Source organism: Mustela nivalis (assembly GCF_964662115.1).
Source record: "Mustela nivalis genome assembly, chromosome: 15".
Classification (NCBI taxonomy): Eukaryota; Metazoa; Chordata; class Mammalia; order Carnivora; family Mustelidae; genus Mustela; species Mustela nivalis.
Window position 1 is genome coordinate 26,006,891 of NC_139034.1, and position 27,883 is coordinate 26,034,773.

Genomic DNA, 27,883 nt, shown 5'->3' on the forward strand with positions numbered 1-27,883 from the left:
CCGCGGCTCCGCTGGGTCGGACCATGCCCCCCGGCCCCTGCCGGCCCCACTCTCCCGGCAGGCTGAGAGTGCAGGGTGGCGCTGCACCCTGTTCCTCGCCGTTGGGGGCTCAGCCTTCGCCCCAGGGAAGCGCTTTAGAAAGCGTCCGTCTGCGCGTCTCGGTGTCCCGGCTCCGCAGGTGTTGCCCAGAGACAAGCTGCCCGCAGACGGGCGGGGAGCCCGAACGGTGGGGATCCTTGAAGGACAGCGTCCTAGGGTACTCCGCGTGTCAGAACAAATTTGTCCCTTTCCAAAGAGAAATCCTTTCTGGGGTACAAACTATGAGGTTTAAGCAGTTCAAAACGGTCCTCATTTTATGAGAGCTTTGGGCTGAGGACTTGGGCAGGGCCAGATTTCCAGGCATGAACTTGACTCGTGGGCCTTTGGGAAGCTGTAGAAGCGGGCAGCCTACAGCCTCTCTAGGGAAGCTGCATCCAATCCCTGGGACCAGGGCAGAGTCCACTGTACTGAATATATAAATAAAGCCTGTTTACAGGAGCTGCTTTGGAACTAGGGGTTTCCTGCTAATAAATATTAGTAGTAGATAGATATGCACGAGCTTGTCTTTGTCAGAAGGGACAAAATCACTTTGCTTCCTTTTGTTTTCCCTTTTATTTGATAAATCAATTGTCCCAAGAGACTTTAGCTTAATTCCTTTTCTTATTCTGCAGCAATGAAGACACTGTAGGGATTTATCTTAGCCGGTTTCAGCAAAAACATAGGAACTGAGCCTGGCGTGATGCCATTAGCCACTGAGAATATTGACTGCCTCTTACCCTCTAGCTGATGATGCATTTGAAATCTTTCTGCAAATGTTTATGTGTGACTCCTATATAGGAGTATTTCTAAATGTGCATAAAAGAGACCTAAGTTTTTATCTTCTCAAAATGATTCTCAAGCCAAACATTGTAAGTAGCCAGTCCTGGTATTGGGAACAACGTGTTGGAAGAAATAAGCAAACAAGGCAAAAAGAAAGAGAGAGGGGAAGGGAGGAAGAAAATGAGATTTTTTTTTTTTTTTTTTTACTTTCCTCAAATATAGTGCTTTTTATCCAGCATTCCATTCCATTGTGGGTTACTCTGTTCAGGTCTTTAAATTAGTAATTGAGCTAGTAAAAATTAAGCATTTATTTTCAAAAGCTTAAGAATATTTTTAAAAAGCCATATTGTGGTTTTTAGGTAGTCTGGTTTATTTTATATTTCTACTTAGTTCTAAATACAGATTATCACACTATTCTGTGTTTTATTGGTAGAAGAAAAATGTGTTACCATCACAAAATCAGTAGTGATTTGGTCTTCTTTGAAAAATGATTTTCAGGGAGAAGCAAACAATCTGGGAGAAGCCAGTTCAACTTTTGGGAGCTGGCAAATGCTTACTTCTCCTTACTGTGATTACTGAGATCAGAAAATTCTGTATTTATTGATTAAAATTTCCCTTTAAATATATTTTAAGTCTTAAAAAGAATAAAAAACAAGTCGCTTTCATTTAAACAAACTGGAGACAACATGTTGTGTTCTCTTTGACTGATTTCCTAGTATTTCAGTATTATACATTTAAACTCCACTCACACACATGAAATTACGTTTTTTAAATTGGGATTTTCTGTAAGATTCCACGCTCCTGGAGAGTTTTGCTGTCAGAATATCTTTGGAGCCAGTCCAAATTTCAGTCCTTGCCAGTTGTATACCTTAGACGAGGTGCTTGTTGGCATCATGGGGTTGCTGTGAAGATAAAATAAGAAAGGTGAGACACCTTGAGTGCCTGAGCAAATAGCAGGTGCTCACCATTACTCTTCTTCATTCAGTTTGTTTCAACTAAAAATCCAGTTCATTATTCAGAGAGTTTTACACAACTGCTGAATGAGCAGATTTGATATTATAAAACTTGCTACTTTTCTTTTGATGATTGCCAAGTATTTCAAAGACTTCTAGGCAGTCCATTGTTTAAGAGTGGAAATTGTTTTCAAATTGATCAAGAAATGTGATCCAAGGGATAGAGAATCCTGGGTGCCTCAGCCAGTTAAGCGTCTGTCTTTGGCTCAGGTCATGATCTTGGGGTCCTGGAATCGAGCCCCACATCAGGTTCCCTGCTAATCAGGGAGCCTGCTTCTCCCCCTGCTTGTGTTCTCTCTCTGCCAAATAAATAAATAAAAACCATAATTTTTTTTTTAAAAAAGGACCAGAGTATACACTGTTTATTATGTCCAGTGAATCTTCTCCCTCAACCTTTTCTTTTTAAAAAGATTATTTAAGCAAGAAGATGCTTGATTTGCTGAAAATCAATCTGAGATTCAATGATCTTAATATCATTTATCCCTCCTTAAAAACAGATCACTCTGGGGCGCCTGGGTGGCTCAGTAGGTTAAAGCCTCTGCCTTCGGCTCAGGTCATGATCCCAGGGCTCTGGGATCGAGCCCCGCATCGGGCTCTCTGCTTGGCAGGGAGCCTGCTTCCTCCTCTCTCTCTGCCTGCTTCTCTGCCTACTTGTGATCTCTGTCTGCCAAATAAATAAATAAATAAAATCTTTAAAAAAAAATAGATCACTCTGCGTATAAGAGCCTCATACAAAAAATTATAAATAGGTCCTGGATTTCGTAATGATAAAGACTTCAGGATTTGCCATTTTCACAAAGTCCGCAAGGATGTTTGTCATTGTGGAAAGCAAGTATCTTACTGGAGTATAAGAATAAAAGTTCAACGAGCATAAAACAGAGCATAGAAGTTGAGTGTACATGCTATGCTGCTAATAGAAAAGGAAATATTTTCCTAGACCTGGGTTTTTCCCACTTCTCCATTTGATATTGATCAAAATATACCATTAGCAGTTGATTTTAAGCAACATGCTTATATCGAGATATCAGTTACTTAAATATAATAAAGGAAAGGGGAGAACGGGATTGAAAGAGTAGAGAAAACTATACTGTAGGAGCCAGAATGTGGTACACCCACATTGCTGTTTTCTAAATGAGGATGTATTCTCGTCTATAAAATCAGGAGTTCTGTAGTGAAGTAGCAAATTCTCTCTTCAGTACACACCTGCTCTCTGAGCTGCTGAAACCCATCAATTGTATCTTTTTTCTCCCCAGTATCTGACTGGGCATGTGTGTCTTTTTCATTGATCGGCTGCCCATCAAATCGGAGTCTGATCTGCCTCCCCCTCTACTATCCCTATCATCGACCATAGGCTTTGTCTGTTAACTAAGTGATGTGTGGTCTCCATCTTAAAGTACATCAAAAACCATCCTGCCCCATGAGATTCAAATTAACCTGACTTTGGTTCTCAGTCTTAACTCCTTCCTTGGGCTGCGGTGAGTGTTAGAGTCTCTTTGGTTGCTGTTTACAAACAGGTGCTGAGTGGGCTCTGAACCAGGCACAGGCTCCCCCAGAATCAGCTACCTTCCTCAACCTTAACTCGTCTCCTCCGAAACGGACTATCTTGCAGCTTCTGTTTTGACTAAAGGAAAAAAAAAAAGAAAAAGAAAAAGAACTTTATTCTATTATGGTTTTCAGGCAGATGATCAAACATTTCAGGTCCTTCCAAGTTTCATATATTTTATTTCATGTCTTCTTAAACAAGAAATGAGTGATGTGATGAACTATTTAAACACAAAACAATACCTCTATGTGCCAGTATATCCACATGCTGATTCTAATGATCATTAACTGAATACATGCAAGGGAATATTTAAAGATGACCAGCCCAAGTAATACCCTGAGGCTCTTTGGACATATATATGATATAGTATGATATGTGTATATTATGTAAGATAATAATAAATTAATACTTACACATGTTATTTTCCAAGCCAAAAGAGCCCTGCAGTGTCTTAAATCTAGAAATGTTTCTTACCCTAGCCATGGGCCAGCTGATTGTTGCACTGGCAAATTCTGTCTCCGTTGATATGTATTTGGATCAAGTTCAAAATAGAAACAAGGATTCCTGTGTGTCTGTGGTTTTTCCGCTCTTTACTTCAGCTGCTCTCATGGGTCTCTTTTTTAAAAAGATAGGATTGATGTTAACTGAGTGATGCTCGTGGGCTAGAAGTCATCTATCGCATCTAGGCTGGTCTGGGATTCAGTGTAATTAAAACTGGCAAGGACAAGCCTGGGTATGTCATAAACATTCACTCTGTCCCTTGGGCGACCTGTGCAGAATAAAGTGTCAGCATTTCTCACCCATCTACAAATTTCTGCTTTGTACAAACCAACGGCACTGGTTCCATTACTGGTAAAAATGCTTAAGTACTTGTCTTGAATATCAGAAAATGATAACTTTGAAGATACTTAGGGTCTTCCATTTTAAGGAATCAAGAGCAATTTGTACAGCATCATTTAAATCAAGTTTTCTCATGTTACTATGTATCCATTTCCTCCAAATTATCTAAACACCATAATGTGATTTTTTTAAAATTTGAGATAGAGAGTAAGAGAGAGAGCATAAACAGGGTGGGGGGTGGGCAGAGGGAGAGGGAGAACCAGGATCCCCCTGAGCAGGGAGCCTGATATAGGACTCTATCCCAGGACCTGACCCGAAGGCAGATGCTTAACCAACTGAGCCACACATGTCCCCAGGATATGATTTTTTTTTTAAAGATTTCATTCATTTATTTGATAGACAGAGATCACAAGTAGGAAGAAAGGCAGGTAGAGAGAGAGAAAGAGGGAGGCAGACTCCCTGCTGAGCAGAAAACCCCAATGCAGGGCTCGATCCCAGGACCCTGAGATCATGGCCTGAGCCGAAGGCAGAGGCTTTAACCCACTGAGCCACCCAAGCACTCCCAAAATATGATTTAAAAAAAAAGATTTTATTTATTTATTTGACACAGAGAGCACAAGCAGGGGGAGGGGGGCAGCAGGCAGAGGGAGAGGGAGAAACAGGCTCCCCACTGAGCAGAGAGCGCCACATGATGCAGGGCCCAGAGCCAAAGGCAGACTCAGCCACCCAGGGGCCCCTAGAATATGCTTTATTTAAAAAGGGGGAAAAAAAGCTCACTTGAGTGAATTTGAAGATCTAACTTAATTGGCTGAATTAAGCAATTCATGAATCGGGCAGCATCCCATCTAGCAAGCATAGATGGCCCGAGGAGCTGTACAAAATGGAAAGTTTTATAGGAAGGAGGGTGGGGCAAGAAGTTAGTAGCAAAAGAACAGAAAGGAATGCTTCATGCCAGGATGTCTTCTTTCTGTGTGTTGGGGTTGGGGGGGTGTTGGGAGGTGGCCCTCAGGTTTTTTTTTTTTATCAAGGAGGTAACCTCACCAGTGCAGATCAGGAAATTTGAGATGGACTGTGGCAAGGCCACAGTCTGGGGTTAGGTTGAAGCTGTAATTAAGTCCTGGTTCTCTGTCCTGGGGGGCTTGTTTTCTTTTTAACAGATTAAAATGAGAGAAGTGGGGTATGGATTTCCATCTTGAGACCCACGATAGCTGAAGACCAAGGCTCAGAGCCGCTTTAGAACGGGAACTGCGCGGGGCCCAGCTCCCGGGATTGGCTCACAGCATCATTGCACCTCCTCTCTGGCCGAGGTCAAACTCCTCCTCCTTCTGAGCAGAATGCTGTTTTCTTCAATGTCACCGGTGGTGCTGCTCAGAGATCTCTTTGTAAAATCGACTCTGACCATTTCGTTTCAGTTCTTGGAGAAGCCGAGCATCTCCTCTTGGAAAAGCCAGGCCATGTAGCGCTAAGCAACAACACGGCATTTCGGTGGTGCCAACGGGACACTGCGCAATGTGGTGCCAACGGGACACTGCGCAATGTGTCTGTCCTGTTGCTGGAGGCCAGCACCAATCAGACGGTGACCGCCAAATACCTCCTGACCAACCAGTCCCAGGGAACACTGGAGTTTGAATGCTTCTACTTCCAGGAGGCTGGAGACTCCTGGTTCATGATGGCTCTGGAGGTAGCCCACAATGGCACTCAAGTCAGCCACTGGGAGCAAAGAGCCTTTCTCAAGGTCGAATGGCCCGTCTTTCACATTGGCTTGAATAGGATGTCCAAGGCGGTGGAAGGCACCTTCCAGGTGGGTCTTTTCACCCATCAGCCACTGTGCTCCTTCCCTACGGACCAGCCTGACATCTTGGTGGACGTCATCTTTACCAACAGTCTGCCCGAGGCAAGAACAAGTCCAGGTCAGCCGCTGGAAATCAGAACCAGCAAGAGGACAGAACTCTCTCAAGGTCAGTGGCTTCAGGTTGGCTGTGTGCCCGTGGGGCCAAAAGCCTACGTCACGGTGGTGCTGAAGCTGTTTGGCTGAGACTCGGTCATTACCTCCACAGGGCCCATTGACCTGGCCCAGAAATTTGGATACAAACTGGTGATGGCACCAGAACTCACATGTGAGTCCGGGGTGGAGGTGACAGTCTTCCCCCCACTGTGCATCTTCATCCAAGGAGTGATCATGGTCTTCAAGGAGGCCCCCAGACGCCCTGGGGAAAGGACCATTCAGCTAGCTGAAAACAGCCTGACCTTGGGAGAGAGGAGAACCGTATTCAACTGCACTTTGTTTGACATGGGGAGGAAGAAATACTGCTTTGACTTTGGCATTCCAAGCAGAAGCCATTTTTCCACAAAGGAGAGGGAGTGCATGCTAATTCAGAGAAACATAGGTTGGTATTGAAATTTTGAAACTTTTTAAAGCAAACTGGTGCCTCCATGCAATCAAAATTATTCTTTTGAATTTCACTGGACTTAAGTTTCTGTGAACTGTACCATCATCTTTCTGGTTCACTCCTCATAATATCCTACATGGCCTTACTCTTACCTGAAAAATTAGGACTCATGGGAAGCTGACTCAGCTCACCGCTTACTTCCCTAGGTCTCAGTTTCCCTGCTAGTAAAACAGGGATCATAGGAGCATCTACCTCTGAGAGTTGTGAGAATTGAATGAAATATGTGCGCACAGTTCTCAGCATAACGCCTGGCATAGAGGAGGCACCAATAACTTTAGCCTCTATTGCATTTTATCTTAAAAAGTTATATTATTACATCATATGGCAAATCTATGGTAGGTATGAGCAGAATTCAAAGCTAAATCTCAAATTGTATTTGGTTGGCTTCTGGCTTCCTCTCGCTGAGCGTGTCTCTTTCCCGTTATATCCTTCTTTGCCGGAATGAGTCTCTGTAGAAGTGAGATTTCAAAGCAAGATTTCTACAAACTTTACACTCTACGTTCTTTGTGTAATGCCCTATCTAATCACAAAGAAGTGGGGTTATTACAATTCCATCCATGCCCTGGGCGCCTCGTTGCAGTTCTTTTCCTTTTCCTGCAAGCCTGGTCTTGGCAAGAGATTCATCGGGCAGAAATTGTCTGGTTTGCTTATAGCTTCATCCCCGCTAAGCTCCAGGCCCCCTGAGGGCCCAAGCCTCTGACTGTGTTTGGATCTCCAAGTTTTTCTTGCTTCAAATTCACCCATCTCCTCACCTTAGAAGTCCATTTTCTTTGACTTTCTCCACACCCCCTAGTCATCTCCTGGCTTGCATTTACCTCTCCATCCAGTCTATTTTTATTTATTTATTAATTTATTTTTTAAAGATTTTATTTACCTATTTGACACACACAGAGAGAGATCCCAAGTAGGCAGAGAGGCAGGCAGAGAGAGAGGGGGAAGCAGGCTCCCTGCTGAGCAGAGAGCCCGATGCGGGGCTCAATCCCAGGACCCTGGAATCATGACCCGAGCCGAAGGCAGAGGCTTTAACCCACTGAGCCACCCAGGTGCCCCTCCATCCAGTCCAAATTCCATGGCTCATCCCTACCTATCACATGTCTCCTATCAAGAGCCTAAACTCCTCTGCCCTCTTTTCCTTCTGATGCATGAATCCGGCCATCTCCTGGCCGCCTTTGGCACACAAGCTGCATGGACGGTCACATCCAGGTGGGTTATGCCTCCCCCCTCAGCTGGACCCTCCATGCTGCCCGACCAGCTCTGCCCCCGTTCTCTAGAGCAGCTCCCCTCAGACCTCAGCCCCTCCCCCATCTTGACTCTCAGAGCTGAATTTGTCTCCTGCCACCCAGGGCACCTGACCATCAAGAACGAGCTCCTGCAACCTCCCACCAAAATGTCTGTAAGCCTACATCCATTGGTCTCCTTTATTGTCACCATGGAAGGAGTGTCACCCCTCCAATGCAAGGTCAGCCTTCTCCTCCACTGTGGATCCCAGTCCCTCGGCTCCTATCCGGAATCCTCTGTTAATCATCATCCCCTCTCTCTCCTCCGTCTAACAGTCCTTTAACAGGCTCATGGCCAACAGCCTTGAAATACCTAAAAATATCTCAGTCCTGTGACATCACCCTGCTTCCCTCCTGGGATTGGCTTCCTCGCTTCCCTCCCACTTACTTGACTGTTCTTCATGGTCTCCCTTGCCGGCCAATTCCACCTCCTGGGCTCATCTGTTAACTGCTCACTTCTTATCTTAAACTAGATCCTGTTTTTTCACTTTTTTAAAAAGATTTTATTTATTTATTAGAGAGAGAGAGTGTGCATATGAGAGGGGGCAGGGTCAGAGGTGGAAGCAGGCTCCCACTGAGCAAGGAGCCTGATGCAGGACTTGGTCCGGGGACTCCAGGATCATGACCTGAGCTGAAGGCAGTCGCTTAACCAACTGAGCCACCCAGACGCCCCACTTTCTTCACTCTTCATGCACCTGTTAGGTGAGCACCATTCTGAGACTGACCACTCCACATGGGTATCTCTTCCCAGCATCTAAGTGCTACTGCATAGCTGCCCCCCTCACATGTCTCTTGGGCATCTCGGAGTAATTAGACTCATCATCTTACCCCCACAACCTGCCCCTCAGTACAGGCTTTAGCCACCATTTCATTTCAAAGCAGAAGCCCAGCGGTCTTCCTCTTCTTCCTTACCTCCTATAAATAATAAATCACCAAGTCCCATGGGTTTTGGCTCCTTGGTGTCTGAATCTTGGTTTCAACCTCTGTCATCCCTTAGCTAACCTACGGCAACAGATTCCTCATTGATTCCGATCCTGCCACTGTCCGCCTCACTGTGTCACTGCAGGCAGAGGGGTTATTTAAAATTCAGGTCAGCTGAGGCTGCACCCTGCTTAATACTTGTCAGTCACTGGGGCACCTGGGTGGCTTAATGGGTTAAGCCTCTGCCTTCAGCTCAGGTCGTGGTCTCAGGGTCCTGGGATCGAGCCTGATGTCGGGCTCTCTGCTCAGTGGGGAGCCTGCTTCACCCTCTCCTTCTGTCTACTTGTGTGTCTCTCTGTCAAATAAATACAATCTTTTTTTTTAAGATTTTTTTAATTTATTTGACAGACAGAGATTACAAGTAGGCAGAGAGGCAGGCAGAGAGAGGAGGAAACAGGCTCCATGCTGAGCAGAGAACCCGATGTGAGGCTCAATCCCAGGACCCTGGGATTATAACCTGAGCTGAAGGCAGAGGCTTTAACCCACTGAGCCACCCAGGCGCCCCTAAATAAATAAAATCTTAAAAAGAAAATACCTGCCAGTCAACTCACTTGACAGGAGGATGAGAATCCACAGGACCCCTATGGTCAGGCTACCCAACCAATAGTCGCCATTTCTGGGCTGTGGTCTCCACCCACCTTTGCCTGGTTGACATTAACCTGTCCCCCAAGTCTCAACTTGGGTTACTCTTCCTTGACCCCACACTAGTTAAATTCCCTTGCTGTAAAGCCAGCCCAGCATCCTTCATGCCTCTGCATGGCATCAGTTGTTTCTGTCATGGCTTGTTCCAGGTCTTTCTCCCCATGCCCCCCACCCTCAAGCCCACCATCCTCCTGACAGCGGGGGTTGGGGGACAGCTCTTTTGGTGTGAAAAGGCTGCTTGTGCTACCATGAAGCTATTTATGATATTTGACCCACTTAGCCTACCTGCACATGAATAGGTGCTCAATACAGGTTTTATTAAAGTGAAAATCGAATGCAAATTTGGCTGCTGCTGGTAGTATTAAGAGAACTTGTATTAAAGTAATGTAATCATTCAAGATAGATTTGCCTTTTCAAAAGACGTTACTTGTTAGGAGAAGAAAATCTAACTGAATTTAGTGGAAGCAAACCTAGGGAAATAAAGATATTGGGGTCATTGGTTTAAAGACATTGGGAGCAGGAGGTCTGCTTTGTGGTTCTCCCAGCTATTGGGGTTTCCACAGATTCTTCTACTTGTCTAAGGACTTGAGTTCCCCGCCCCGCCCCCCAGCAGCAGGGACAAGACATGAGAGAGAGGCAGAGCAGAGTGATTCTTTGTGTTTCCGGGCTGAGGGTGGTGAGGGGTTCCCTATGACCTGCAGCAACTCGACACAACTGAACATCAGGGCTGGAAGCAGTGCCTGGAGGGGCTAATGCTCTTGGAGACCCCAGGAGTGTGACCACCCACCCATGGCTCTGACTCCAGCTATCCAGCAACATTTATGCTAGCAACAGGGACCTCAAGGCCTTCTTGTGTTCTAGTCTAAGCATTTCTAACTAAATCTTGTTCTCTTCTTTTCATTTTCCACTTAAATTGACAGTTGACTTTTTTTGGCAGATGGTATCATTCAGGGACCCCAGTGAACCCACCATGACTTGTGTGAACCACTGCCCCACTGATATATTAGTTCCTTTCAAAAATGGAGTAAGTGTTTGATATGTGTGTCTCTTTTTCCAAATATGTCTTCAGGGCTTGAGAGAGTATGTAAATAACAACTTAATATATAAATATATAATAGGTTTTATAGAATATATATTATATAATATATATAAAATAGAAAAAATATATATTATATATAATAGATGATATATAATAGATGTTGCCACAAATGATTTTTTATGATCTTCATTTACCCTACTTAGTGTGAATGTTTCTACTTTTCTCTGCAGAAATATTAATGTGTTTGGTAATGGGATGCTGCCTGAGATCCTGCCAGGGAAGTGTTAGTAGTACAGAATGGTAATATAGGACACAGCATTTAGTATCTTATAAAAATAAATTCAGAAATCCTAAATTATGAACACATCTGCCCAAGGGTTTCAGATAGGAGAGTAATTAAATTTAGGATAAAACTTTTTTTTTATAAAGATTTTATTTATTTATTTGACAGTTGGAGATTATGAGTAGGCAGACAGGCAGGCAGAAAGGCAGGCAGAGAGAGAGGGGGGAAGCAGACTCCCTACTGAGCAGAGAGCCCGATGCGGGGCTCTATCCCAGGACCCTGAGATCATGACCTGAGCTGAAGGCAGAGGCTTTAGCCTACTGAGCCACCCAGGCGCCCTAAGATAAAACTTGATAATTAATGATAGAGGGTATAAAGTCATAGTCACATAGTTTTTTTATTTTTAGCTTAGTTTTTTTTTGATAAATGAAAAGTATATATATTTAATATATAGTTTCCTTGATAATTTAAATTTTTAGACTATCTTGTTTCTGTACTTAGATGGTCTTATTTTTCCTTCAAAATGACTGACAAGAGCTTTTTACTAAGAACAAGAGAACTATGAACCCTGTCGTTTCCTTTCTATTCACAGATTGTGTGTTATCTTTAATTGTCTGCCAGAATCCTTTTAAGCTACTCGTCCACTTTGTGAGTTACTTTACCTAAAACTGGAAAACTTAACGGTTTTCTGAAAGTGAAACAGTAAATCCTTCTGAAAGTTAACTTTTCTTTTGGCATTCCTTAGGAATGTCCTTTCAGGATATGTGACATAATGGGTGTGATCCTCTGACATAATAAAGCTAATGTTTATTTAGTGGATTACATTGCACCAGGTGCTGCTCTAAGTGATCTATAAATATTAATCTGTTTAATCTTCATAACAACCTTTTGGTTTAGATTTATTATTTTGTCACTTTCATGGGTGAAGAAATGGAGGCACAAAATTACGTAATTTGCCCAAAGTCGATGGTAGTTAAGTGGCTAAACCACTCCTGGTGCTTGATTGGCTTTTTCCATTATTCTGTACTGCCTCCCGTACAGTCAACCGTCAACTCATGAATTACACAATATAGAGCTTTTAGAGTGAAAGAAGTTATAGTATTTCCTCCTCATCTCACTGGTTTATCTCGTGCTGTCCACCCCTCTTGATAGACACATAACACACTTTGGAATACACTGGCTCAGGCATAAGCCTGATTCAGCCATTATAAGGGAGCCTTTTTTTGTGCACAGAAAATCCGAACTGCTTATCCAGGTGACTGCTCCTTTTGCTGCTTTTAGTTACTCACTATTACCTATAGAAACTTTCTTATAAGCATGTTTTGCTTAGTTGCTTTAGTTTTTGAGCAAAATGTCTTCCAGGTGTGAGTATTTCAGGGGCAGTATTCTTTCAGATAGTCTTTTTTTTTTTTTTAAGATTTTATTATTATTATTACTATTATTTTTAGCAGAAATAGAGAGATCACAAATAGGCGGAGAGGCAGGCAGGGAGGGGGAAGCAGGTTCCCCGCTGAGCAGAGAGCCCGATGTGGGGCTCAATCCCAAGACCCTGATATCACGACCAGAGCCAAAGGCAGAGACTTAACCCACTGAGCCACACAGGAGCCCCCCCCAACTTTTTTTTTTTTAAGATTTTATTTATGTATTTGATAGACAGAGATCACAAGTAGGCAGAGAGGTAGGCAGAGAGAGAGAGGAGGAATCAGGCTCCCTGTTGAGCAGAGAGCCTGATGTGGGACTTGATTCCAGGACCCTGAGACCATGACCTGAGCCGAAGGTAGAGGCTTAACCCACTGAGCCACCCAGGCGCCCCCTTTCAGATAGTCTTGAGGCATGTAAACAAATCTGCCTTTTCCTATTCCAGACAAATTTTGCTCATTCAGAATTATTATCCTCTATAGTAGCTGAAAGGTATTTATCCTGGCCAAACAGGTTTGTTATGCAGTGTGAGTGCTTGTATGGACATTTAACCAGGGCAAAACAAAACAGCTTTCATTCATGAAGTAAGAGTATTTGGAATATTGGTCATTTGCTCTTCATTTCTAAAAAAGGATGACTACCTACCATTAGCATCGACATGGTTGGAACTGGAGGAGATTATGCTAAATGATTATTTCAAGCAGAGAAAGAAAATTATCATACAGTTTCACTTATATGTGGAACCTAAGGAATAGCATGGAAGACATTAGGAGAAGGAAAGGAAAAAAGAAGGGGGTGGAATCAGAGAGGGACACGAGCTATGAGAGCCTATGGGCTCTGGGAAACAAATGGTTTGGGGGGTTTGGGGGATGGTTCAGCCTGATGACGGGTATTAAGGTGGGCTTGTATTTCAAGGAGCACTGGGTGTTATACTCAAACAATGAATTATGGAACACTACATTAAAAACTAATGAAATACTGTTTGGTAACTAATACAATTAAATAATTAAATAATAATAATAGTAAAATAAAAAATGAACTACAGTTATCTAAGGACCTTCCATTTGCTTAGTATTTACCTCAGAGTTATTGGTAGAAAGCTTCAGGGAACAGATAGAATTACTCAAGGTATTTTTAAAAAATTGCCTTATTAAATTAGTTAATTGCTTTGAGTGATTTCCTTTGTTTCCTGTTCAGTTAATTTCATTTAGAAATAAAAGGGCATAAGGTGTAGCTTAAATGTTTCTTTATTTTTTATTACTGATTTTCCTACAAGTCATGATTTTACTTCCAAGGGAAAAGGGCACAGCATTTCAAAATGTAAATTTTGACATTAAGATTCATGCTTTTACTAAAACTTGTTTTTTTTTCTGGCCACTAGTAATTGGAATTTTTGTTTTTTGGTTGACAACTAACTCTATATATTTATGTAGATTATATTTATGTGAAGTAAACAAGATTTAAGAAAGAATAACAAAAATTCTTAGTATTTACAGTTCTGCCTTTTGTGGTCTTAATATGAACATAAGGATAAACTATGCATTGGCTTAACTTTAAATTGAGATTTCTCAGTGGTAGAATTTCCAGTAGATTTTCCAAAAATCAATCACTAAACTTTAATTCTGAGAGGCTTTAATATGAGTGTCCCAGAGCTTTGCAAGCATGGGGGGCTTAGTGTCTGAATAGCTCTGAAGCGTAAGGACAAAGCGGGCCCATTGTTCTTCCATCTGAGGAGCTGTAGTGTGATCTGAAGACACAGAACCAATATTGTGTTCAGTTGGACCTCTGGATGGAACATAATTACCACACCTCAGTTGATGTTGGTCCAGCATGGTGGTTTGTAATGCTCACACTCCTGTGAAAATCCCAGAGACTTTTAATTGCTATGAAGAACTCATATTCCATGACTCACTCCAAAGATTGCACCACTTGGATTACCTGAGAATGTATTTGCCCTATGTGCTCTCCTTGTCTTTGTCGTGCTTTCTATACCTTTGAATGTATCGAGTTTTTGTCCATAAAGCATGAAGAAAGACTTTTATACAGAGGGTGTTTTTGTGCCTAGGAGTGCAATGACTTGAGTCTTGAGGTTGGATGGGTACTGATAGAGAAGGGTCTTAAGATGATTTTTTATAGGGAACTGTTTAATTATTCAATCTGGCAGTGATTCAGTATATTCTTGGAAGAGCTGTTTGCATGTGTCAGTCAGTAATAACTGTCCTGGGAGTATTTTGTATGTATTTTGAAGCTCTGATGTTAGGTGCATCCCCATTTAGCGTTGTCAAGCTCCTTGCTTAATTGATCCTTTTATTGTTATGTAATGTCTCTCTTTATCCCTGGTAGTATTTCTTCTTCTGCAGTTTACCCTGTCTGATATTAATATAGCTACTCCAGGTTTCTTTTAATTCATGTTCACAGGTATAACTTCTCTCATCGGCTTACTTTTAACTTATTTGTATATTATATTTAAAGTAAGTTTTTTTATTAAAAATTTTTTAAATTGGATATAGTCAACACACAATGTTACATTCGTTTCAGGTGTACAACATAGTGATTTAACTTCTCCATGTATTACGCTAGGCTCACCACAAGTGCACTTACCATCTGTCACCATACAATCCTATTACAATATATTATTGACTATCTGGGTAGTTTTATGTCTATTTCATCTGTTCTTTGTTTCTTTTTCCTCTTGTTTCTGCCTTCTTTAGTAATAATTGAATATTCAATTTTAAGGTTTATACCTTATATATTTTTTAGTGGCTTATACCTTAAAATATTTTTCGGTGGTTGTCCTAGAGTTTGCAGTATATATCTTTGACTTTTCTTGATCAGCCTTTGAATAATCTACCTTTTCTTGATCTATCTAAGCAATAATATTTTGCTTCACATGTCATATAAAGACCTTATTAACAGTATATTTCTAACTCATTAATCCCATTCTTTGTGTGATTGTTCTCATAAATTTTACTTTATATATGCTGTGAACACATAATACTAGTTTTCTTTAGCAATTCTATTTTAGAGCATTTAAAAATAAGAAAAAAATGAATTTTACCTTTACCTTCATAAATGCCATTTCCAGCACTTTTCAGTTCTTTGTACAGATGCAGGGTTTTTGTTCTGGTATCATCTTCCTTCTGCCTGAAGGATTTTCTTTTAACATTTCTTCTGGTGAACATCTCCAGTAATTAATTTTATTCATTTTTGTTTCTCTAAAAAGTCAATTTCTCCTTAATTTTTGGAAGATACTTTCACTAGATATAGAATTCTGGTTTGGTCATTATTTTCTTTCATTACTTTAGAGTTATTACTCCATCATCCTTGGCTTGCATGACAAGAAGCCTACTGTATTTCTAATCTTTATTCTTTTGCATGCAATGTATTTCCACCTTCCACCTTCCTTCCCTGCCACAGCCTTCAACGTTTTCTGGGTTTGGTTTTTAACTATTTAAATATAGTATGATTAATTTTTTGTTTATTTGTTTATTTTTTTTTATCCTACCCGATGTTTTCTGAGCATCTTGATTTAACTTACTATCTTTCATTAATTTAGGAGAATTCTTGGTCATTATTTGATTCTCTTTTTTTCTTCTGGGATTCTAATGACATGGATGATAGCCTCTTTGATATTGCCCCTCAGCTCTTGGGTAATCTTTTCTATTCACTCTTTCTTTTTGAGCTCTGTGTCTCTGTCTGAGTGATTTCTACGGATCTATATTCAAATTTACTCTTTATTTCCTCAGCTGCATTGAGTCTACTGATGAGCATTCTCTGAGAAAGCATTCTTCAGCCTTGTTACCATGTTTTTCACTTCTAGCATTCCATTTCCTCTTCTGAATTTACAAATCTCTAGTGAAATTTTTTTTAAAGATTTTATTTATTTATTTGACAGACAGAGATCACAAGTAGGTAGAGAAGCAGGCAGAGAGAGAGAGAGATAGGAGGAAGCAGGCTCTCTGCTGAGCAGAGAGCCCGATGTGGGGCTCGATCCCAGGACCCTGGGATCATGACCTGAGCCGAAGGCAGAGGCTTTAACCCACTGAGCCACCCAGGCGCCCCTCTAGTGAAATTTTTCATCTGTTCATCTTGCCAACCTTTTCCACTAAAGTCTTTAATATTAATCATAGCTATCAGAACTTCTCTCTCTGATAGTTCCAATGTCTGGGTCACATTAGAGCCAGGTTTCTTGATTACTTTATCTCTTGATAGCTTTTTTTTTCTTGCTTCTTTGTCTCATAATTTTTGGTTGAAATTGGACGTTTTAATTTAGAACTGTAGACACCAATAAATAGTATTTGTGTGAGGAAATGGGCATACACCTGTTTTTGCTAGGCATTTAGTGTGGGGATTGGGTCAATGTACTAAGGAATTAAGCTGTGTTGGGGTTTTGCTGTTGCTATGGCCATCCTTGGGGAATGACAGAGTTTAGAATTTTCTAATGTTGCTTTGCAGTCAGAGTAGGAGTTGGCTTACCAGAGAATTTTCCTCCATGCTTCTGTTGCACCCTCAGTTTAGGCTTGAGCCTGCACATAAGAGAGGTTTTCACCTGTCACTCTTGCCCTTGCCCTAGCAGTAGGTTGTTGTTATTGATACTTGGAAATTACTAGCATGCTGCAGGCTAGGGGTTGTGTGATGGGAGCTGGAGAGCTTTTTCTTGTTCCAGTTCATCCTTAGTTCATCTTAGACAAATGCTGTGCCCCTGAGTCTCAGAGATGGGGCCTTCTTGATGATCTTGCCCCTCTCCAGTGATAGAAGCTCTCTAAAAGTCTGGCCCCAGTATATTTTTTTGCTCCTTCCAGGGGTGAAGGATTTCCTTCTTTTTCCATTCCTTAGAAGTACTATATCTCAACTGGTGCTCTCAGAATGACGGGGCTTCTGCTTTGTTCCCAGTGGTTGAGGCTCTTGCTGGGAGAGCAGATGGGGAGAAGGATCCAGGTAAGGTTTGTGTGTTTTCCACACTGCCCCTCCTTCCAGCCTCAGACCTCCACCACAAGAGAGGCTTTCTCTGGTCTTGCACCTACCCTCAGTCCTTCTTGTGAGCATTTGGTGAGATCCATGAAGAAGAGCCTGCAAGTGGGTACAAATTCCCATTGGGTTTGTGGCTCCCAGGGCTTTTGTTTCTCATGCTAGCCCACACCAGGATTCTAGCAGTTCATTATATTTTTAGATGACTTCTCACCAGCTTGTATGAGGCCTGGTGTCCACCCAAAGAAGCTGGGTTTGCATCCTGTCTTTCCTTAGAGGAGCCTGACTTTCCTAACATTTCAGGCCATTTGGTTGCCCTGTGAGCTTTACTCTAGGATAGGTTCCAAAAAGGTTAACATTTTGTAAATTATATAGCTTTCTTTTGTTTTAAGGCTTATTAAACACTCTTTCCAGCTTTCCACATCTTTGGGCATGTTTTTATTTACTGACTTCAAGGCCTGAGATTTAAGTTTGCTGCTTCATTTGAGTGCAGTTAAATCCTGATTCTCAAATGAACTAGCATTAAAAGCATGGCTAATGTCCTTGCAGAAACTTGGGGACTGTGGCAGCCGTGGAGCCAATGTAGTACCACGTGTGGGGATGGTGTCAGAGAGTGACGCCGCGTGTGCCTGACTTCCTTCCCCTCCAGACCTGACTGCCCTGGAATGTCCTCGGAGACCTCCCTGTGTTCCCTGGAGGAGTGTGCTGGTAGGTACCTTCTTTCTTTGGGAATCTTTCCCCAGAGGGACTGTTGAATCTATGCCCGCCTGAAAATCAGCAACCTGAATTCACTGACACTCTCTTAGTACTGCTGGCTTTACTAAGACTGTGTTCATTAGTGTGTCTCTGACTGGGAGTATCTCGTCAGTGAGATGACAGAGGATTGACCAATGTGGAAGATAAGGCAATGAGAGGTAAATTCTCTAAATTAAAGATTCAGACATCTGAAAACATTTTTAAAAATACAAGCAGGGGGATGATCATTTCTTCCTAAGATATTTTGGTTTTCTTTTTGTTTTCTTATTTATCCTTCCTTTACTTCTCCCCACCAAAGTCGCAGAAGAACATATCATCTCAGAGAAGCCTGAGGGGACTACGTAGACCGTTATTTGTCAAAATGGGGCAAGTCACGCCATCTTATCTTCTGAAGGCCCTATGTTTACTACCCCTACCTAGGGAGGAGAAGGTGCGGAGATTTCTTCTTGTCATCACCTAGAAAGTGGCCTTTCCTTCATCCTTTCAACATCTTGAAGGCACTCAGTAGGTGCTCCATGAGTATTTGATGTAAATGGTTTATAGATGTGATGCTGACATGGCTTCGTTTGGTTTGCTTCAGCTTATGGAGTTGAATTCCATTCATCTGCTACAGGTCACAGTAATAATCCTTGCTCTTCCCACATACCATCTCACCAACTGATCTATAGCCAGTCCCCACAGTTAATTTGCTGGCCTTTGCTCTGTTCCTGACCCTTAGATAAAGTCCTCTGTCACTTCTTCTGCTCTCCAATTCGAGGTTAGAAAACTGTCCCTAGTTCCTTGTCCGTTGGGGTCTGGAGGAGTCAGATGTTTTTTTATGTTTGGATCTCAGAGCATCTTTTAGCCCAAACTACCTGGCAGCTACATCTTTGCCAGTGTCCATGCCTGTGGCCTAGGAAGTGCATTCTTTCTAGCTCATTTTTCCAGCCAGTGCTGTAGGCCTTGTTCCCTTCATTCCAGCATCCTGAGGGTGTTCCTTCTTCTGTGTTTCATCAGACTCGTGCTCTTCTGCTAGCCCTCAGTCTGTCCTGCTTCTTTCATAATCCCTTGACCACACCCTGAATCTCTTGTTCCTCTGGTTATATGTCATATTATTTTCTAAGGCTCTTTTCTCCATCTACTCTACATTCAGAAGTCTCTCTCACTTTCACAGCTCCTTTCTTGGGTATAGCTACCTTCAAATACACCCATTCCTCTCAATTCTGGGATGTCATGTTGTGTTAAGGTATTCCATCTAGGGCACCTGGGTGGCTCAGTTGGTTAACTGTCTGCCTTCAGCTCCAGTTCTGATCTCAGGGTCCTGGGATCGAGTCCCACATTGGGCTCCCTGGTCAGCAGGGAGTTTGCTTCTCCCTCTGTATCCCCTGACCCAATTTGAGCTCTCTCTCTCTCAAAAATGAATAAAATATTTTTAAAAAGGTATTCCATCTAGAGTTCCATAATGAATGAATGAACGAATGCAATTGAATTTGGTCAATCGTCACTGACTTCTACTGTATCTTTGGAAATGACAACGATATCAACCTTTTATTGACCATCTGCTATGTGCTAACACTTTAAATACATTATCTCACTTATTTGGGACACTTTAGCATAGAGAGGGTAACTGACCTGCCCAATATCAACAAGCTAGAAAGCAGAGGACTAGATCTGACCCATACTAAGCTACCTATCTTAAATATCTTGCCTTTCTACACAGGCCAGTTTAATTTTCTGGAAGCATCCACACCCTAGAATTAATAATAATTTTTGAGGATATGTGAAATTATTTCATGTTCTGATGTCCTAATTCTTTAATACTCAATGGGAACTAGAAAGTTATATATTATAAATTAGCAAAAGGTTAAGTGCTATAGGCATGCCTACTTCTAATGTAAGTGGTCCTTAGAGTTATGTTTACGTGGATAAAAATGATAATTTCTTCCAAGTGTTCTTCTCCCTATTTAATATATTTCACACTCTTTGGAAATGTTAAAATCTGTTCTCAGGCTGCTTAGCATCAAGAAATCTCCTTTACTTCAGGTGAAGGAGGGAGTCGATGAAGCAGAGAGGGCTAAGGTCAGCAGCTCTCAGTCTTTTCTCCAGCCATGTTTTTGAGGAGCCAGCCACAGTGAAGGCTAACAGCTGAGTAAAGAGGTCCACCATGCACAGGTACATTGCTGCTTCCCATGGACATAAGACACCACTGCACATGGAAGAAGTGACAAGTCAGGAAACAAATCTTTCACCATCCAATGGTGTTCACTTAGTTGCAAGTTGGGAGTTTTGTTTGTCTTTGAAAGAATGTCTGCATCGAGTTTTATGTTAGTTTGACCACCTTATTCAAACAGGAGTGGGAGAATCCATCGCCATTACACCCACATTCCATCCGGTGGGATATTGACCATTTTGCCATTCCCTTTTTCATACATTTTTTTAATTTAATTTTTTATTTTTTATAAACATATATTTTTATCCCCAGTGCGGCCATTCCCTTTTTCAATGAGTTAACCTAACATTTATCGGATACCAACTGTGTATAAGTTATTGCGACTGGGGCTAGGAATATCTAGATAAGACATGTTCCTGTCTGGAAGGTGCTTATGACATAGTTGCTCAGCAGGCATGTAAAAAGGCATAATATACAGCACAATGTAGAGGCTGCAGTGAGAAAGGTATCCGCAGCTTGCTCGGGAAACTTGCAGGGGTGAAAATTCATGCTGGGAACACCTCCTTTCTTGGAGGTGGTGATATTTGAGCTTAAGTGTGAAAGCAGAATAGGTGCCACCTAGGTGAGCTAAGTGAGAAAGGGAACTTCAGCAAAGGGAACCATGGATAAAAGCACAGAAGAAGATGGCACATTAAGAGACCCAGAGAACTGAAATTAATGTGTCTAGAGCATAGTGTGCCAGGAGGTGGTGGTAATAAATGAACTCCTGCAGGTGGCAGGAGTCAGATCCTGAGGGGCCTTGAAGGTTTGGCCTGTATTTAAGAGGGATGTCTCTCATGGGTAGTGTGGAGAATACATCGGAAGGGCTAGGAGGGGCAGCAGCAAGGCCATTAAGTTTTTCAGCAACCCAGGTGAAAAATGAATGGCCGTAGGGATGCAGAGGAGACAAGGACTCAAAGACTCTGGATATGTTGAGTGATGAAGAGGGAAGAATTAAAGGTGAAAACCAGGATTCTAGTACTGGCAACTGCATGGACACTTGTGCCATTTCCTTGAGATTGGATATATTGGATGAGGCACAGATTCTGGGGGGAAAATTGATGAGTCTTGGGCATGTGGAGGTGAAGGTGTTGGTAGGACATCAGTGGAGAGAGCAGAGCTAATTGACCCAGGTTGAGATCTAGATCTCCTTCCTCCAAAATTCCTGTTCTTCTCTCTGAAGGAGCAGTATAATTGAAACCAAGAAGAGAAAAGGTCAGAGAAAGTGTTGGGCAGTAGCCTATACTGCAGAGGTCAAGGAATGTCCAGACAAAACTTCTTTGAATTTAGCTATTAGGTGATTACTGACATCGGCAGAAGCCATTTCACTGGAATCCTGGAGGCAGGTTGCAGGAATCAGAGGTGACGTGGAAGCAGTAAGTCAGCAAATCCAGACTCCTTTTTTTGTAAGCTTGGCTAGGAAGACCAGGAACAAGATATGAGAGTTCTAGAAAGTTCTTTTTAAAGTAAGAAGAGCTTGAACATGTTTCTCTGGAGCTGCATAGAGGAGAAGCTGGAGATCATTGGTACAGAGTATTGATCCCCCGGAGAAGGGTGACCTAGAGAGCACTTGGTAGACTTGCCTTTGTAGGAAGATACTTCTCCCACTAATTCCATAGGGAAAGAAGTGAATAGAAGTGTGGCTGATCCTAAGTTTATTGGGGAGAAGACAGCAGGAGGAGCTGGGAGAGGGGTACACTTGCCTGATAGCTTCTGGGTTTTTTTTTTTTTTTTTTTTTTTTTTTTTTTGTGATCCAGTGGAATTCTGAGGAAGAGGGTAGGTAGAGTGCTTGGGGAAGTGGTGAAACATGTAGGGGATGGAAGCGAGTTGCTTAGGAACCCATTTAAAGATTTGCAGGTGGTCAGGTTTGGGGGCTGTCAGTATATAGAGGTCCTGGCCTGCATGGGTGTATTATTTTCTGCACCAGGTCTCAGGGCCTGGGTGCAGCAGCTAATAATTCACATGTCCTGTTAATCTAGGGATGGACTTTTGGTGTAGAGCAGGGAAAGGGGTATGTCTCAGTACTAGAGGTCAGACGGTTGAGCTTATTGGCAGGAGAATGGTTTGCGTGATGGATCATGAGTGTGGGGTGAGTGTAAGAAGGATGAGTAAGTGAGAGAGGAGGATACTGCTCAAAAGTGAGCTATGAAGTTTAAGATTTTGGAAGAGGAGCAGTTGCAAACAATGGGAAGGTATGATATGTTGGATGGACAGGTAGGCCCGTCTAGGGGATGATGAGGAAGACTGAGACCCGGGTGCTAGAGACTGATGGCTGCCATGAGGTTGGGAGATGACAGTATTGAGAGGGGAGTAGGTGGCTGGTTTGAGTAGATGGCACGGGTATCAAAAGAGTAGAAGACACCTTGGATATTACCCTTAGTGACATATTTATGGATATATTTTTCCTCAGGCAAGGGAAACGAATGTAAAAATAAACAATTGGGACTGCACCCAAATAAAAAGTTTTTGCATAGCAGAGGAAACCGCCAACAACACAAAAGGGCAACCTACTGATTGGAAGAAGATACTTGCAAATGATATGTCCAGTAAGGGGTTAATATCCAAAAAATATAAAGAGCTTTTCCAACTCAACACCACACAAGCAATCCAATTAAAAATGGGTGGAGGATATGAATAGATGGTTTTCCAGAGAAGACATAGAGATGGCCAACAGGCCGATGCAAAGGTGTTCAGCATCACTAACCATCAGGGAAGTGCAAATAAAAATGGCGATGAGATATCAACCTCACAGTAGTCAGAATGGCTAGTATGAAAAAGGCAGGAAATTATAAGTGTTGGTGAGGATGTAGAGAAAGGAGAACCCTTGTGCACTGTTGGTGGGAATGTAAATTGGTGCAAACGCTGCAGAAAATAGTATGGAAGCTCTTCAGAAAGTTAAAAATGGAAATACCATATGATCTAGTAATCTGCAACTGGGTGTTTACCTCCAAAATGAAAACACTAATCCTAAAAGATATATGCACCCCTATGCTTATTGCAGAATCATTTACAATAGCCAAGATATGGAAGCAACCCAAGTGCCCATCAATAGCTGAATGGATAAAGAAGAGATGGTGTAAATAGACAATGGAATATTGCCCAGCCATAGAAAGGATGAGACCTTGTCATATGCAACAACATAGATGGACCTAGAGGGTATTATGTGAAGTGAAGTAAGTCAGAAAGAGAAAGACAAATACCATATAATTTCATTTATTTGTGAAATCTAAAAACAGAGCAAAACAAATAAGAAACAGACTCTTAAACACAGAGAATAAACTGGTGGTTGCCTGAACGAAGTAGGTGGGTTGGATGGGCAAAATAAAGGAGATTAGGAAGGACAAACTTATAGTTACAAAATAAGTAAGTCATGGAGATGCAGTCAGTATATATAGACAGGTAGATAGATTTTTAAAGAATTAATTAAAATTAAGAGTGATTAATTAAAAGAGTTTTTATATGGAGGTGAAAGAGTTAGTTGAAAATGGCAATCAGGACTGGGGAGAGTGAGGAACTGTCCCAGCTGCTGGTCCTGTTTGCTTAGAAACAAAGTATGTGTCACAGCTTCCACCCAAGAGGGTAGGCAATGGGAGGTCATGGTCATGGACATGACACAGGGAACTGGTGCTGGTAAAACTGTGCAGGCAGGTGACTGGAAGGGCTTGCAAGGTGGACAGTGACAAGGAGGAAAGAGGAGAGGGTGGTAGCATCAGCTGGTCTCAGGTTCCCAGGTGTTTCAGTGGCAGGACAGGCTGGATCCCGGGTGGCATCTTGAGGCTTAATGAGACATTTTGATGACCCTGGACAAGCCAGTTGGAGAAAGCAGGGAAGAAAAAAAACAAATCAACGGTCCCATAGAAGGAAGCAAGGGGACTGGACAGCTGGAAACAGACTGGGAAACAGACGCTTCAACCCTCAGGAAATACAGTTCCTGGTTATTAAATGTGAGTTGCATTACATTACCTAAAGACTGATTTTCACCTATTAATTTCCCAAGATATAAAATTTAGGTACAACCTATCTGAATTACTTTGCATGTCAAGTTTTATACTTGGTAGAATTTCCCGCTGTGCATCTCAAAGTACATTGAACTAAAGCTATCCAGGTTTACCTTATCTTAGGCAAAAACCTTGATTTTACCAGGAAACTTTCCTTATGCTGCTGCTTGGTGGAACATTTGGGACACGTTGTCAGCAGGAGCTGGCGAGCCCAGGCCCCCCCCCCCACCCCGCCCCGATCGTGGTTTACCTGCTCACCTCCTCTCTGTGGGTCCTGTGTTCTGGTCTGCTTTAAGCTGCCAGCAGGGACGCCTGCATAAGGCCAGAAATCCCAGTCCCTGTTTATTCTTTCTAGAACTGCCAGAGCATCAGAGCCAGCCTCTCCCAGCCATAAAACCACGCAGGGGAGCCCTACTAGAGAATACCCATCTGTTCTTTCTTTCCTCGTAGCTCCCCAGCCATCCAGCGCGTCTCCTCTTCAGCCCCAGGGCCCCGGGAAGTCCAACAACGTCGTGACGGTCACGGGCATTTCCCTGTGCTTGTTCATCATCGTCGCCACGGTGCTCATCACGCTGTGGCGGAAGTTCGGCCGCGCCCCCAAATGCAGCACCCCGGCTCGCCACAGCTCCATCCACTCCCCCAGCTTCCGGAAGAACTCGGACGAGGAGAACATCTGCGAGCTGAGCGAGCAGCGCGGGAGCTTCTTGGACGCGGGCGACGGGCCGGCGGGGGGCCCCGGGGACGCGGGCATCCCCCTGACCTACAGGCGCGGCGGGCCGCTGTCCGCGGAGGACGACGCCTCGGGCAGTGAGAGCGTGCAGTCCAGCGCGCAGAAGATCATCCCGCCGCTGTTCAGCTACCGCCTCGCCCAGCAGCAGCTCAAGGAGATGAAGAAGAAGGGCCTGACGGAAACCACCAAGGTGTACCACGTGTCTCAGAGTCCCCTGACCGACACAGCCATCGACGCGGCCACCGGCCCCGCTTTGGACCTGGAGGGCCCCGAGGAGGCCGCGGCCAACAAGTTCCGGCTCAAATCCCCGTTTGTGGAGCAGCAGGCGGCGGCCAGGCCCCCCTCCAGGCTGGACCTCCGGGTCTGTGCCGCCAGCTGCACGGTCAGCCCCAGCCAGACCGTGATCCGCAAGTCGGCCCTGAGGCACGCGGGCGGCAGAGGGGCGCTGCCCGAGAGGAGCCACCCCAGGGGCTCCCACTTCAGGAGGACCGCGAGCTTCCACGAAGCCAGGCAGGCCCGGCCGTTCCGGGAGCGGAGCATGTCCACCCTGACCCCCCGGCAGGCCCCGGCCTACGGTTCCAGGACGCGGACCTGGGACCAGGCGGAGGAGCGATCTCGGCCTCAGAGTCGAGGAGCCGCCCCGTCCCCTGAGAAACCGGACCATTTCCACGGGGCAGGTGCAACCAGAAGTCCATTAAGTCCTCCCCCTAAATCCTACAGCCTGGGGCAGCCCGCGAGGAAACCAGACCTGGGGGATTGCCAGGCAGGATTGACGGCCAGCGGTGAGAGAACGGAGCCGCACAGAGCCCGGAGGGGCCCGTCCCCCAGTCACAGGAGTGTCTCGAGGAAGCAGCCTTCTCCCACGGCCCCCAAAGAGAGCTACCAGAGGGTGAGCCCTCTGAGCCCTTCTCAGTGTAGGAAAGACAAGTGTCACAGCTTCCCAGCCCAGCCTGAGTTCGCCTTCTATGACAATACGTCATTCGGCCTTACCGAGGCAGAGCAGAGGATGCTGGACCTCCCGGGCTATTTTGGGTCGAATGAAGAGGATGAAACCACAAGTACACTCAGCGTGGAGAAGCTGGTCATCTAGACCCAGATCAGCCTGAGACTTCACACAACTGGGGGCCTTTGCCTGGCTCCTGGTATCAGTGGCTCACAGTGTTCTATGGACTATATTATGTAGCTATTTGTACATTGGGGGGGGGGTAACTCAAGTGTGCATATGTGTTTTAATTCATAAAGAAGAAGTTACTTAGCCTGAACTTTTCCCTTTGTTATCCCAGTTCCCTTGGTTTATTACTAATAAGTACAATAATAAAATTTAAAGAAGAGTGAAATAGGGCTCGGTCTCTCATGTGGATATGAAAGAGGGCAAATGTGACTTTAAGCATGAAGTGCTTTGAACACTTTCTTGGCAGTGTCCAACATGAAGTAAATTTGGGAGTCTCCACAACAGTAAGGGCTGGAACAAAGTTAACTTGCCAACAGAGCTCTGGATTATAATTTACTAAGTTATAAATACTTAAGAATTTAACTCCTACATGGGCAGTACTGAATGGCTTTCATGTTTAGCTGAAAGGCTGATTATATTCCAGGAGAACTTTTATGCCAGAGTTGGGTGATATCTTCTAATTTTTTTATGCAACAAAGAGTTCTGATGCCTTGACACAAAATTATGTGAGTTAATTCAGTTTTGGAGAAATAATAAGAAGCTGATTGTTCAGGTAGTGAGTCATCTGAAGACCTAGCCCTATACTCATAATTGTTTGGTGCAAAAAGTGTACATTTTAGAAAGGAAAGTATTATCTCCTGAGAGAATCAAATAGAACACGGACAGTGGATGCTGGCAAAGACACTGCCTGGTATTAGGATGCTGACTATGCATTCCTGGATCAGACTGGCAGCCAAGACCCTAGAGGGTATCATATTGAAACCAGTGTGTTTATGTTTCTAAAGATGACTTTATCTTGTTACTCAGACAGTATGGAAAGCAGGTAGACCAGATTGTGATTTTAGAGCTAAGTTTTTAAATTGGAAGAATGAAGTAAAGAAGGAACAGAGAAAATAATTCCTTTAGAAACAAATCTTTTGCTTTCCTTTGTGCCTACCACATTTTCCAGGTGAAGAATTTAACACTCAGGGAGGGGAATTAACTCCTGCAGGGATATCTGGATGAACATGGACTCACATTTTTATTCTAATAACCTCTTCCTCTGTACAATGCCATCGCAGCCTTTACAAGTCTTCTCTAACAGCAGGGACTTCAGGAGAAAGCTGGCCCTTTTAGCAAGAAGTCACAGAAAGATGCCTTTACTGGATTTTCCTGAAGGAAGGAAGCTTTCTGCTGCTGGATGTTAGGACTGGTCTTGCAACTTGCTTTATTTGGAAGTGAGGGCTAAACAAGGACCTAAAGCCTGGGCTCTTTCCTTGCAGTCTGGTGTCAGGTACCCTGTGAGCACTCTTCAATCTGGTATACTTCCTTTCAGCTCTTGAACCTAATGCCTTATCTGCCTGTGCTTGGGTAGCTGCCCTTTCCTTCTTTGTTCACCGTGACCTCTCTAGCTGCCACACCCACCTTGCCTTTTACATTGTTTTTCTTCTTCCTTTTAGAGTTTATCAGGATGTGAGCCTGCTAGTGAGGTTTCAGAGACCACTGGAGAGAGTGGAATTAAGCGGGACAAAAAAGAATCATAAATGCAAATACTATACCTATTAAAGTTTCTCTTATATTGTTGTATTACCACTTCATTTGTGCCATTGTTCAAAATTAAAACATACTTCCTTTGGGAAATGCCTTAATTATAACTATCTACCTTTCAGGAACAGGAGGAGTAGATTATTCAGTGGTATCTGACAGCTGTTATGTGCTGATGTGAAGAAGAGGAAACCAGACTTCT

General features: G+C 43.3%; 1 protein-coding gene across 1 annotated transcript; it reads left to right on the top strand.

Annotated features, from left to right (window-relative positions):
* Positions 1-23: 23 nt before the first annotated feature.
* On the top strand, positions 24-27,729 carry LOC309849179 (thrombospondin type-1 domain-containing protein 1-like; the record flags this gene model as incomplete). Its single annotated transcript, XM_082701506.1, is given in 6 exon segments — positions 24-311; positions 5,492-6,286; positions 6,290-6,641; positions 17,863-17,927; positions 17,931-18,021; positions 24,707-27,729. Coding segments are annotated over 6 exon segments (2,961 nt in total). The 3' UTR covers positions 26,077-27,729.
* Between the last annotated feature and the right edge of the window lie 154 nt (positions 27,730-27,883).